General features: G+C 39.7%; 1 protein-coding gene across 1 annotated transcript in view; it reads left to right on the forward strand.

Moving 5' to 3' along the window:
• The first annotated feature begins 3,287 nt into the window (after positions 1 to 3,287).
• LOC105932705 (Kv channel-interacting protein 1) overlaps positions 3,288 to 13,163 on the forward strand; it is a 64,289-nt gene continuing 54,413 nt past the window's right edge. The window contains exon 1 of the mRNA XM_012871957.3: positions 3,288 to 3,591. Coding sequence (XP_012727411.1) covers positions 3,504 to 3,591 — 88 coding nt within the window. The 5' untranslated portion in view covers positions 3,288 to 3,503. The remainder of the gene's footprint in view (positions 3,592 to 13,163) is intronic.

The following is a 13,163-nucleotide window of genomic DNA, read 5'->3' on the forward strand; positions in this document are numbered from 1 at the left end:
TGGGAGTTGGTTCCACAGGAGAGGAGCCTGATAGCTAAAGGATCTGCCTCCCATTCTACTTTTAGAGACTCTAGGAACCACCAGCAGACCTGCAGTCTGAGAGCGAAGTGCTCTGTTAGGAACATACGGGGTAATCAGAGCTCTGATATATGATGGAGCTTGATTATTAAGGGCTTTATACGTTAGAAGGAGAATTTTAATTTATATTCTTGATTTAACAGGAAGCCAATGAAGGGAAGCTAAAATTGAAGAAATATCATCCCTCTTGTTGATTTTCATCAGAACTCTTGCTGCAGTATTTTGGATCAGCTGAAGGCATTGAACTGCATTTTGTGGACTTCCTGATAGTAAATAATTACAATAGTCCAGCCTTGAAGTAACAAATGCATGGAATAGTCTTTCAGCATCACCCCTGGAGACCTGTTTAATATGGGATTTAAATGACACGTCTTGGTCAAAATAACACCAATATGTTTTACTTTATTACCAGAGGCTAATTTAATACCATCCAGATTAGGTGATTGATTATGAAATGTATTTTTAAAGGACTCTGGTCCAAAGATGACAACTTCTGTCTTGTCAGAAATTAAAAGTATTATTTTTTTTTTTAAATCATCCAGGTTTTGATGTCATCAAGACATGCCTGTAGTAAAAGTAATTGATTGGATTTGTCAAGATTTATGGACAAATATGACACTCAGCTAAATATAGTGTCATCAGCATAACAGTGGAAATTAATCCCATACTGTCTGATAATTTTACCAATTGGGATCATATATATAGTAAAGAGAATTGGTCCAAGGACTGAACCCTGTGGTACTCCACAAGTGACCCTAGAGTTTGAAGAAGATTTATTATTAACATGAACAAACTGGAATCTGTCAGACAGATGATATTTAAACCAGCCTAATGCTTTTCCCTTAATCCCTACTGTATGTTCAAGTCTTTCTAGGATAATACTGCCTCACTTACTGAGGATGAGGTAATCATGTTTGAGAGGATGCCAATGGTTTTACTTTTAATAGAATACATTTTATTTATGAAGAATCCCATGAAGTTATTATTGCTGAGACTTAAGGGATGGATGAATCAACAGAGCTCTAACTCTGTGTAAGTTTGGCAACAAACTTACACAGACCCTCATTATTGCTAGAGCCACCTCTTTCTGTGGTTTTGTGTAATATTCTTGGTCTGCTGTCATGTTACTTTTTATCTCTTCTGTCGTTTGTCAGCAGCTGTTGCTTTCTGCTAACCTGTCGCACCTGCTCTGACTGTCATTTACCATCTAAACGTCTTTGTTTAGGTGGTGTCAGCATTTTAATTTAAATTTTTTTTATATCATTTGTGTTTTACCCCAAAAAGCTTCTATATTTAGATCACTGACTGCCAGTGACCTCCAGAATTGGTTTTAAAATACCATCACATAGAGGGCCCTTCAAGGCACCCAGATATCTCACAGATCTCACCTGAGTCCACATGTTCCCACTGCTGCTAAGCTCTGGGCGTACTCTCACAGTTAGACAGTTTTAATTTCCCAGACCAACAAACACTTTAGGAAAAAATGCTTTTGTGTGATTCCTGTGTTACCTTTATTTTTAATTGGACTGATTTGAAGACTGATTGAATTTGAATTCTTCATGGCCGTTTACTGTGAAGCAGTTTGTAATTTCCTCTGTAGAATATGCTACATAAATGAAGTTACTTGCTTTGTTTTTGACCATTTTGTTTTTGCAGTTTGCTTTTATGTAACAGTACCTTGAAAAACTGATTGTGCACCCCACGCTTTTCCCCCACTACATCCTCTAGAGTTAATTTGTTCAATTAGAATTTTTTAATCAACTTAAACCCCTTTATTCTGACACCTGGAAATCCTGAAAACCAAGTAAACCAGCTGCTTTGAAAAGTGCCCTTGTCACTAAACACAACTAGGCTGTGTGTAATTTAGGACTCTCAATGCAGCTGTTCTGTGAAAGCCTCAGAGGTTTGATGCAGGACAAACAGCATCTTGAAGAGCGAGGACCATTGCTGACAGGTCAGCGAGGAAGTTGTGGGAAAGTTTAAAGCAGAGTTAGGTTATCATCTCCAAAGATAAATAGACAAAAAGCTGGTCAGTAATAATAATAAGACTTTTATTTCTTAAATGCTTATAAACGTTATTCCACTTTGTATTCAGAAGAGCATAAACAACTTTTGACATGGCATTTTTAAAATAAATGTAGATAAAAATATGTTAAATCCCTACTCTGTTCAAATTGTTTTATTAGGGCTTATTTCATGAATGAAAATATCTTTAAATCTAGACCTGCCAGAGGTGTTTGGCTTAAGGGAAGTTTCACTTTAAACTTCCTTATGACACTGGTGCATTGAGTTCAGTGAGAATATGTTGAGTAATTCTGGTATTTATTTAAATGTCTGCTGTGGTGATATATATTACGTTTTAAAACTTAAATGATTTCCTTTTCTTTTAAAATTTGCAAACTAATAAAAGTAACAAAATAAAACAGCAGAAAGAGAAGAGAGTAAATTCCATATGCATCAAAACATTATTTATAAAAGTAATTTTTTTTATAGGCTGTAGTTAAAATTTTGTTTGGACATTTTTATGAAGACCTCTAGCTGTGTTCAGAAATAATATAATAATTTCATACTTTATATTAGAATCTTAAAATAAAAGAAAACAATAGTAGTTTAACGTTTTGCAGATATTTTCTCCTGAACTATATAACTATTTAATTTTCATTAGCTGATGAACAAACACTAACCCAGTGAGTCCTTGGTTTGCTGAGGCTGAAGTAGGAGGTTGTGGGTCTCTGGGGTGTTTGTAGAGAACCGCAGATCGAGCTCAGTGGGTCTCCTCCCCAGGGAGGGAATTGTCCACTGTCACTTTGCTAAATAACTGGATTACTGCTTCCCCTCTCAAGTAAAGAGTGAATTTGTTAGGCAGGAGGGAAGAAAAGGGGAGGAGGAGGAGCAGGAAGAGGAAAGCGCAAACCAAGAGGAGTTCAGCAAATTGCTTCATTACTTCATTCCCATCGGCTGGCTGCGAACTGAGGGAAGTTTTTTTTTCTCTCTGTATTTGTCTTTTTTGCAGAAACTTGGACTTATTTCACCTAAACACGTGTCGCTGATTACCTCCTCTTTGTTTTTCCTGCCCCGCATCTCAGTCCTGAGCAGGCACTAATTTGGACACATAAGGTGGGATGGAGAGAGACGGAGGAGGAGGAGCGGGGGAGGGAATGCAGGCAAAGCAGCAGGAGTAGTTTCTCTTTCACCCCTCCAGCCTCGTAGAGGGGGGTGGGGGGAGCTCAGCGTGAGGAGCGGACTTCCTCTGCCTTCTCTCCTCAGCGCTGGATTCATACACGGCGCGGCTCCACGGGGGAAGTTTTGCGCGCTCTGATCCGGAATCTGCTGCAGCTGTCGGAGGCGCACCTGGGGACCCCTGGCCCACTCTGGCCCACTCTGGCCCCCGCTCAGCCAGCTGTCTCTTGCTTGGGTCGGACAGGATGACGGGGTGTGCCAAGCGCTGCAAACAGGGACTCGTCAAGTTTGCCCTGACTCTTCACAAGCTGCTCACTGGGACGCTCATCAAAGGTATGTTAAAAGATTATATGTTGCGTTTGGTAAAAGTGCAAGCGGGCAAAAAAGAAGAAGAAGTGTTTTTTTACTGAGCTGAGAGCAAGGATGGAGTTTCAGTGAACTCTGATCTGCGCCCACAAAAAGAGGTCAAAGTTGGGTCAACTTCACCTTCACTCTTTCCTCGACCCCCCCCCCCCCCCTCCATCTGCCGGTGACCTTTGTTTCTGTTCACCGTGTTGCCCATGAGGGCTGGAGGAGGGCGAAGGAGACGGAGATAAAGGGGGCGGGGGGCTAAGATAAGAGAGGAGAGGAGAGGAGAAGATGCGGTTGATGCAGAGGGGATATTACATGCGTGATCGTCCTCTTGAGATGACTGCTGGCAATTAAACGTATCCCTGTGGTGGGTGGGTGGGGGGAATCCAGCTGCAAACAAACAAAGATGAGAGGAAGGGAAAAAGGTTTTTTTTAATAATGCGGTGCAATAATTGGTAACCTGCGAGTGTGTGGGTCTGTTTCTGTGCAACGTTAAAATCTTAAACTGGCATTGCTACTTTGGGAAGCGCAGCAAGTGATGCACACACTCTCACACATAGGATAAGGCTTCTTTAAAAAAAAAAAAGAAGCTATTGACATTTTGTCTGGAGGGATGGGAGACATCAAAGAAGTCAGTCAGTTGCACACATCCAGCTGACACACTCCCTCCCTCACACCATGGTCTTGGAGGGCTGGAGTATGCAGCCACAGTGGGAAGAATTGCCCCCCGAGGTCTCACACACTCCTGACGTCACGAAGGAGCTGCTTGCTGAGCTTTTTGTTACATAATAAATGACTCCTCGGAGGAGTCGCACAGACATCGGAACAGTATCCTTTTTTTATTGAAGAAAAACACAAAAAAACATAAAAATGTACGCAGGCTAAAAAGCTGGATATGCGTGCAAAACGTATGCTGAAACGACACGCGGGATGAGCACACTGACAATGAAACACCCACACAAATGAGAAGCAAAGGGAACTGCAGGAGCTAGGGATCTGCTTTAGAAAAAACGTCACGCACACACAGGCCCTGCTCCACATCTGGTCTTCTTCAAACCTCTGGCAGAAGCTGAATCTGATTAGCGGCGCTGGTCAAAGGTACACACTGGTGCATCACATGCTCCTTAAAGACGCATCACTCATTGGTGGTTCAGGAATTGTGCATGTTTCGGTCATGTCACTAGTGTCATGGATATAATTTTATTTTTCAAAAAAAAAAAAAAAAAACGAAGACGTGCACAAAGGGGTTTGTTTTTTATAGGCTTTATTGTAAGTTAAATGTTTGTCCAGGGCTGGAGTGTATCTTTGGTTAGTTTTCTATAAAGTTGGATCCGGAAACCGGATATTTAATAATGCTTTGTGAAGCCATTTAGCACAAATAGGAGAACAAAAGTAGTTTCATTTGGCTGTTTGTATTTCTGTTCAGACGGTGAATATTGGTGTCTATGGTTTTATGTTTCTAATTATCACTTCTCAAGATGACTGGAATAGATGAAACGAAAATGACAAAAGTTCCTTCCAGAAGCCACCATGAAAAACCAGCTAGGTTTTTCATGGTGGACAATTTAGAGAGACCAGTGAATCTAGCAGCCCCATCATTTAAACTCCCCATGCAAATTACTAAAGAGTTGAAAATAGCTTGCATCTTAAAAAAAAAAAAAAAACATTTCCAATGAGCTAAATGTCATACTTGTCCCAATTTTATCCCAATTATCACTTTTGTCTGTAATTTTTTGTCAGCCAGATCCACAGAGTTAGCCAACGAGCTGTGCACCTGGATTTTGTTCGGTCAGTGTTTCAAAATCACAGGCTGATTTTATATTCATTCGGCTGTGTAAATAATAATAAAAAAGAATTTCCCCCTTGCTATCAAAGCACCTTGTCCTTTCACAGCACAATTTTTATTTAAAGAGAGACTATACTGGCTGCTTCAGCCTCCTATCTGTCTGTGTGATGAGACTTGCACTGTGGGCTGTGCTCTGAACCGGGCAAAGATCAACAGAAACACTAGACACTACCTTTCACAATGTTGGAACCACCGCCTCACGTTTTTGAAAAAGCAGAACAACCTTTTCTGTAGGTTTGTCTGGACACCGTTAACAGGGAATTATCAATGAGTCAAATCAAAACAGAGATAAAAAAAATGCTAGCACTTTAGGAAACTGATCTGCATACACTGATTAAAGATACATATGATCTGTTTATGACCTCTTCAGCTGTTTTCCAGAAATGTTCAAAGGACTCAGATCAGGGCTTTATGATGGACGCTCTGAATCATTGACTTTGTTTTCCTTAAACCACTTTGCAATTAATGTTGTGGTCGTTTTCCATTTCTTAAGATCCATTTGTGCCTAAATTTTAACCAGTTCTTCCTGCAGCGAAACCCTCCCACAGCATGATGCCGCTAACCCCGTACTTCACAGCTGCAGTGGTTTTGTCTAGTTTCGAGGCTTCTCCCTTTGTTTCTCCCAAAGCAGTGCTATTCATTGAGACCAAACACTTTAATTTTAGCTGCAAGCCTTTTGACCCACAGTGTATTTGCAAACTGTGTAATCTGGCTTCTGGAGTAATGCCCTCTTCCTCTCTAAGTGGACACACAGCTCATGTTGGGACACTACTTAGTTTGTTGTGAATAATAAACTCTCTCACCAACGTCATCAGGCAACAGGGCTTCACAATGTCGCCACTAAATGTTCATCTCTGGGACACAGAACCTGTCTCTTTCCTCTTTGGTGTGTGGAATGGACAACCACATGATCTTTGCTCCTGCTTATCATTGTTTGAAAAGCAGAGCAGAGCACCTAGTGGAGAACCAGGGCTGTCCCTTGTTCTCTCCCTGATATTTTTACCTGGTTTCTTTACGTTTTCCCTCAATTGCGCTCAACAAATCAATGTTTGAGATGTTGCCTTTAAATACGTCCACATGCCTCCTTAGAACTCACACGTTGTGAAGATTGGTGGCACATCTGACACCTCCAGCATAGATCTTGGTTCTCTGGCACGATGTGTTAGGCCGATCATCACAAATCTGGCAGTTTAGATCGATGCAGATCTTAAACTTGAAAGCCAGGTTAGGGTGGTTGTATAATAAAGTTGTTTTTTGTAATTCGAGGCATTTAGCCAAAGTAAAGCCATTTATATCAAGGCGGCTTTTTGAAACACTGATTCATGCATTTGTTACATCTAGGCTGGATTAGTGATGCATTCATCAGGCGCCCGCAGGTTGTGCAAAATGCTGCAGCGCGTCTTTTAACTGGAACAAGAAGGTCTGAGCAAATTACCCCCATTCTAAGTACACACAGCTCATCCTGTGTGTACGTTTTAGGATCCGTTTGAAAGTTCTCGTTTTTGCTTTTAAATCTTTTAATGGGTTGCCCTGCCCCTACCTTTCTGTGCTGCTGCACTCCCATACACCTGCCCGCTCCCTTAGGTCTGCCAACCAGCAGCTCCTTACTATCCCTAAATCCAAGAGGAGACCGTGACTTCGCTGTAGCGGCTCCAAAGTTGTGGAATGATCTGCCTTTGCATGTCAGGCATTCCTCCTCTCTTTCAGAGTTTAAGACTCTTCTTAAAACACAACCTATTTGTGGAAGCCTTTTGCACGTCCTTAGATTTTGACTCTATTTTTCTATTATTTGTGATTATTTTTAACAATTTTGATTTGTCTATTTTAGCTTGTCTGTGTTTTACTTGTCTATTTATTTTAATTATACTGTTATTTTCAGCTGTATATGTACAGCACTGTGTTGACCTTCGTTATTATAAAATGCTTTATAAATAAAGGTGGTATGGTAAGATAAGCTTATAAAAGGCAAAACATCATCATCTGGGCTTTTAAAGGAGTCTTAATGTAAATGTGTGACTTTGAATAAAGAAAAGAAATCTCACTCTCATTATTTTTTGTAAATAGAAATGTTTTTCATAATCCTAAATGACCTAAAATGGGAATGGTTTAGTCTCATTTATTGTCAGACGGTGAGAATGTTTTATGAAATGTACTTAAATATCTTCTAACTGTATATCTTTATGGTTGAACAAAAATATTGTTAGCTGTTAAGATGTTGTTGTTTCTACCAGCAGAAATGACAACATAAGTTTGGGACTTGTTGTTGGCAAAGGCTTGATCTTAAATATGCTATATAAATAAACTTACCTTACCTTATCTAAACTCACCATACCTAAATAACCCGCAATTATACCTAGGACAATAAATTAGGAGATCTTTGTTTTTTTTTTTTTCCAGTTCCCTTGGTGGTGACTCAGGGACATGTCAACAGAAAAGTAACTAAGCAGCAGCAAACAATGTATTTTTTTTATACCCTGAGGTTTGAACAAACATGATGTTAACTGTAGCACCGTTCCAGAGGAGGACAGAGATAAAAATCATCCCATTCTACATTATGCTTGTAGATAAATTACAGCTCGCACTGCGGCACAGCTAGCTGCTGAAGGAAGTTATAAAGCAGAAGATTAACTCTCCAATAAGCCAGTGCATTGAAAACAAAAACCCTGTATTTTTCCAATGTTGATTTAGCTAAGAATTTTAATTCAATATGGGTAGTTAATAACTACTACAATAGTCTTTTTTTTTTTAGTTTTGAGAAAAGCCTTAATTTGTTCATACTACTGGCTTGATTAGCACAAGGATTTGCTGCTAGGGCTGTTTTGTAAGTCATCCATCTGCCAAGAAACACCCACAGATAAGCTACCCATGCATCTGTCCACAAAGGGAATAGAAACATTAATTTATCTGAGTTTATGCCAGGTCATTTAACATATTAGTGCTGCTACCTTACTTTTGAACTGTTGATCTGTTTTTTTTTTCATTTATCAACAAACTATTTCTTGTTTCCTCTTAAAACACTGACATTATGTGAATAACTTCATTATTCTTTCCTGTTTCCAAGAGGCCTTGCCTACTAAGGTTTAGTCTGTTTTAAACTTAATTTTATTTGTCACCATTTTTCAAACCATTCAAGTCACAGTAATAAATAAAGTCTTAAAACAGAAAATCCAGATTGTTTCTGTTGCAAGAATATGCAGAAAGGAAAGATTTCAAAGGGAAACGCTCAAAGGGTTCCACAGCGTGCTGTTTAAACAGAGCAACACTGACATCTTGTGGTAGTTTGACCAAAATTCACGTTAATCAGAAGAAAACAACCTTCACGCAATTTGTAAAGATAAACTGTCATGATTAAAGAAAAGAAGAAAAACTAATTAACATAAAATATACATTTCCCCATTTAAAGAAACCTTTTGCTGTAACTTGGTTTGCTTAAATTATAAATAATTACAAAACAAAGAGTAGCATGCAATGTGAAGATTCCTAATAGTTCAATTACTAAACCAAGTAAATAAACCAAAAATGCAACGGTTTATCTAAATATCCAGCGAAGCACACAGCTGATGTGAACTTTAACCCAGAGAGCAGTCTTTCAGGTGGATCTCTTCAAATAGCCCCAAAGGATCATACTCAGAACCAAACATTCATGAAGACCCAGGCTGGCTCCATGAGACAGCAGCAGCTTTCTAATCCTCTTCTCCTCTCTTGGATCAAAGTTCAGTGCTGAAGTTCACAATTTGGCCTTAAAATCCTTCAGCTTTCATTTTCTGGGAAACTCCTGAGCTCCAGGTTAACTTTTAGATTTTTAGTGAATGTAGTTTTAAATATTTATTTTCTGATCAATAATTTTCATCTGAAAGGCTGTGCATATTAAATGCATTTTTATTTTATTTTTTTTGCCACTTGTTTATGTTTGCCTTTGTAAGTTTTTCAGTTATCATCCGTCTATCCATCCATCCGTTGGAGATCGGTGTCGCGGGGGCAACAGGTCCAGCAGGGAAATCTGGACTTTCCGACTCTCATCAGTTTATATACTTTTATTTGACATACTAATTTCTCTGATAACTACTTCATGTGGTATTATACTGTGGCACATTTATACGTTTTTGTTAGTGCTCCTAAAACATGCTTTTTACTGTGTATTTTTAAAAGCAAAAATAACTGCTTTATCTTCTTGTTATTCATAATCTAATCAGATCTAGTCAGAGAATTTTCCAAGGGATTTTAGAGGGATGGTAAATCCTATTAACAGCAATAAGAACAGGATTTGGCTCAGGTGTCCTTTGAAAACGCTGGCTCTATCCATCCATCCATTCATCCATTTTCTTACTCGCTTTATCCCAACGCTGACTCTATTCAGCCAATTTTGAAAAATGAATCAAAAGCAGATTTTGGTGCACTGAAATCTGCACTCGACTGAAACTCATTGGATAGATGTGGTTCTATTTAGTATAATACTAAAGAGAATGTAAAAAGTGATATTAAATGATACTTTGAAATCTACCTAACATTTTTAAATATATGATTTCAACTTGTCTGTAATAATCTTGTACTAAATTAAAAGATTAAAAAGTCCTCCAACCACATCAAGCACTCATACTGGAGGGCTAAATTGTTGTACTTGGGGTGGGGGGCACATAAAATAAGTCCAGGGGCCACAAAAGGCCCCCAGTGCGGCCTTTGGACAACCCTGCACTAAATCCCAACTCTTGTTTCCTGTCTGCGCCTGTCATCTGCTCTCTGCACACTGTTAGCCATAAACGTCCTCTTGGTGTTGTCTCTGTAAACGTCCTGTCAAACTGCACCAGGCTGGGTACAGTTCATAATTTTACTGATCATTTCTCTGCAGCCAGCTCTCCTTTCTACCAGTTGCAGACATGTTTACTGGCTCCTGGTGGCAGCTAACTAAATCCCGTTCGTTTGAAAAGCCACAGCCACGCTTCTCATCTTCTCCTCTGTTTGTCAGCGAGGTTTGTAATGATCCGGTGCACTGGGACACTATTCAGTTGGCCAGTCTGACATCCCCATCCCCTGTAAGATACTGTGGGCGCTCATGGCGGCTCCTTCAGCGGGGGGCTGCGGCTGCCACAGTGCATGAAGCAATGCTTCAGAAAGTCCTGCATCCTATCAGCAATACCTGCATCCTCAGCTCATTTATGTCTCCTTTTTTTTATATGTATAGTGTTCATATTAGTTGTAACTTTGTTTTAGATATTGACTTTTTTTGCTTGCCTTATTTGAACTATTTATTTTTATTAATAATTTCCTTAAAATTATCTTCCTAGTTGTGGACCTTTTACTCTGTCGGCTGCTGTGACAATTCAATTTCCCCTTTGGCGGATGAATAAATTCTTATCTTAACAAATTGGATCTATCTGAGAAAATAGGCGGCTATCTCTATGGTACTCAATAGTTCGTTCATTTATCCTGCATGCCCTCTGAAAGGAACAAAGAAATTCATAACACCGACTTCACTTTCAGGTTTCTAAGTGCTCCTTTAATTGGAACAGGTGGGGCATGCAATGCTAATCATCATTAAGCTATATTTACCATCTCAGCAGGAAGATTTAATAGTAAAAGAATATCCTAAAATGAGCTTCATTGTTTTTCTAAGCTAAATATGTGTTTTACTATATTTATTCATAATAACCAAATTTCCTTTTGTCAGCTGTTTCCATAAACTCACAATTTGCTGCTGTTATTCCAGCAGATCTTTGTTCTCCGAACAGCAGAGGGCATCAGAAAACGCTTCCTCCCCCCCTCGCTAAAACACTGGAACCACACGTTCCCATGTTGTCAGAGCAGATGAGAGCGAAAAGAGTCATCTTAACCAAATGAAGCTTTAAATATTCAGAGTCTCAGAGCGCTTGCTGACGAGGCAGCTCATCCCCTGATGGCTGATGAATGACAAACAGCGAGGTGGATTTTTTTTAGGATTCACTGTCATCTTGCACAGCCAGCCAGATCTGCTGCGTTCCCCATAAGCGCTTAATGAAATATTCAACAACTTCATTTTCCATCAGATATTTGCTTGAGGTCCCCATCCTGCTTTGAGTCAGGAGGGGATATGGATGCCTGTTTGTATTCAGGGAAGAGGGAACGGAAAGTCTGTGCAAATGATTGCAGCTTCTTGTCATGTGAGAGAGCATTTTTATGCATTTGTGCACAGATAATCTGAAGTGAGCGCGTGTGTAGTTTCACTTCTCTTAGTGTGGGTATGCTGTCATGTTACTGTCAATGGGCAAGGGGTTGGTTGGGGGGGGGGGGGGGGGCAGTGTATGTTTAATGCAAAACTGCAGCACATAAAAATTCCCACGGAAAAGATTCACTGGGGATTAGACACTTTTTTTCCCCACTCAGCAAAGCATTAAGTCACAAATATGGGCTCAGTTAACACTTCCATCATCTTCTGCGAGGAAAATTGGGGGGGGGGGTGTGGAAGAGTCACTGGAAAAGTCTGTGTTAAGTTCAGACTAACGCTGGGCTGCTATATTCAGGGAATTAACTATACTGCAGTTAAAAAACATACAAACTTCACTTTTCAGGAGCCAAACACTCTGGTTTGTCACGTTTTCACCGTTTATGTTGAGGAAAGGAGGCACAGTTAAGTAACAACATGCAGGCTGACGCAATCTGTAAAACCAACAAACAAAAAAAATCAGCAAACATAAATAAATATATAAATAAAATTAAGCTTTTTTGGTCTCATGCAACTTTCTTTTTTAAATTCTGACAGGTTGAAAACTTTTGCAAAGTTCTCCATTTTTGTACAAAATTAAATCACCTCCCAGGTAATACATTCGCCTGACAGATGTCACAAAGTTTTTAAGCAGCATGCAGTGGCGACTGGAGGAGAGCAGGTTGTTGTTATGGAAAGAAACTCAACCGGCAACAACAGCAGCAAGTATCAATAAACTTCTAACAAAATAAAGCGAAACAAGCTCTGTTAATTTGTTAATGTTAATTTCTTTATCAGAAAAAAATGTGTCCTAAATTGTTGCTCAACAAAAACTGTAGTTTCATTACACTTTTTTAGTTATTGTTTATTTTTATATCTTGAATATAAAATATCCATATGCCCAAATATATTGGACCGATGGATATACGACATAATCTGACAGACAGAACTAGCAAAAGAATTGCTCTCTGCTGGACGTGAGTGTGAAGGAGGTGATTAGTGTTCTTTAATTTAATGGAAATTATCCCTTGAGAGATAATGATGTTAGAAACTAGATCATATAATGAGCAACCAAACAAACAGGTAAAGTGACTCTGGCTCTGCTTGTTCTCTCGCTCCATATTGGTTATGTTGTGCAGAACTCGGTCTTTAGTCCGGTTTTGTAGCCGCTGCCGGAGGTTTGGCTTTGTCGGAGTAAAGCTGACCTGCAGTCGGTATTTTATCTCTCTCCCATGTAGGACAGGGGTGGTTGGGTCTGCTCTTCCCTGGAGTAAAAAAAAAAAAAAAAAACCCGTTAGTTGTGATAACTCAGATGTCAGTAAGATTGTTTGAGGCCAGGTAGAGTTTTCACTCCCCCGCCTCTCTCTCTGTCCTTCCGTCCCGGCTCACCTTTTACCTCTGATATCTGTTTTTGCTGCTGGCTCTCGGCTCTCTTCCTCTTCGCTATCCATCCATCCTGTCAGCTTGCTTGCCCCTTTCTCATTGTTGTCCATCTTTCCTGAGCTTTCCGCGTTCACTTTCATCACCTTCTTA

This window comes from Fundulus heteroclitus, chromosome 23 (assembly GCF_011125445.2).
Source record: "Fundulus heteroclitus isolate FHET01 chromosome 23, MU-UCD_Fhet_4.1, whole genome shotgun sequence".
NCBI classification, from domain to species: Eukaryota; Metazoa; Chordata; class Actinopteri; order Cyprinodontiformes; family Fundulidae; genus Fundulus; species Fundulus heteroclitus.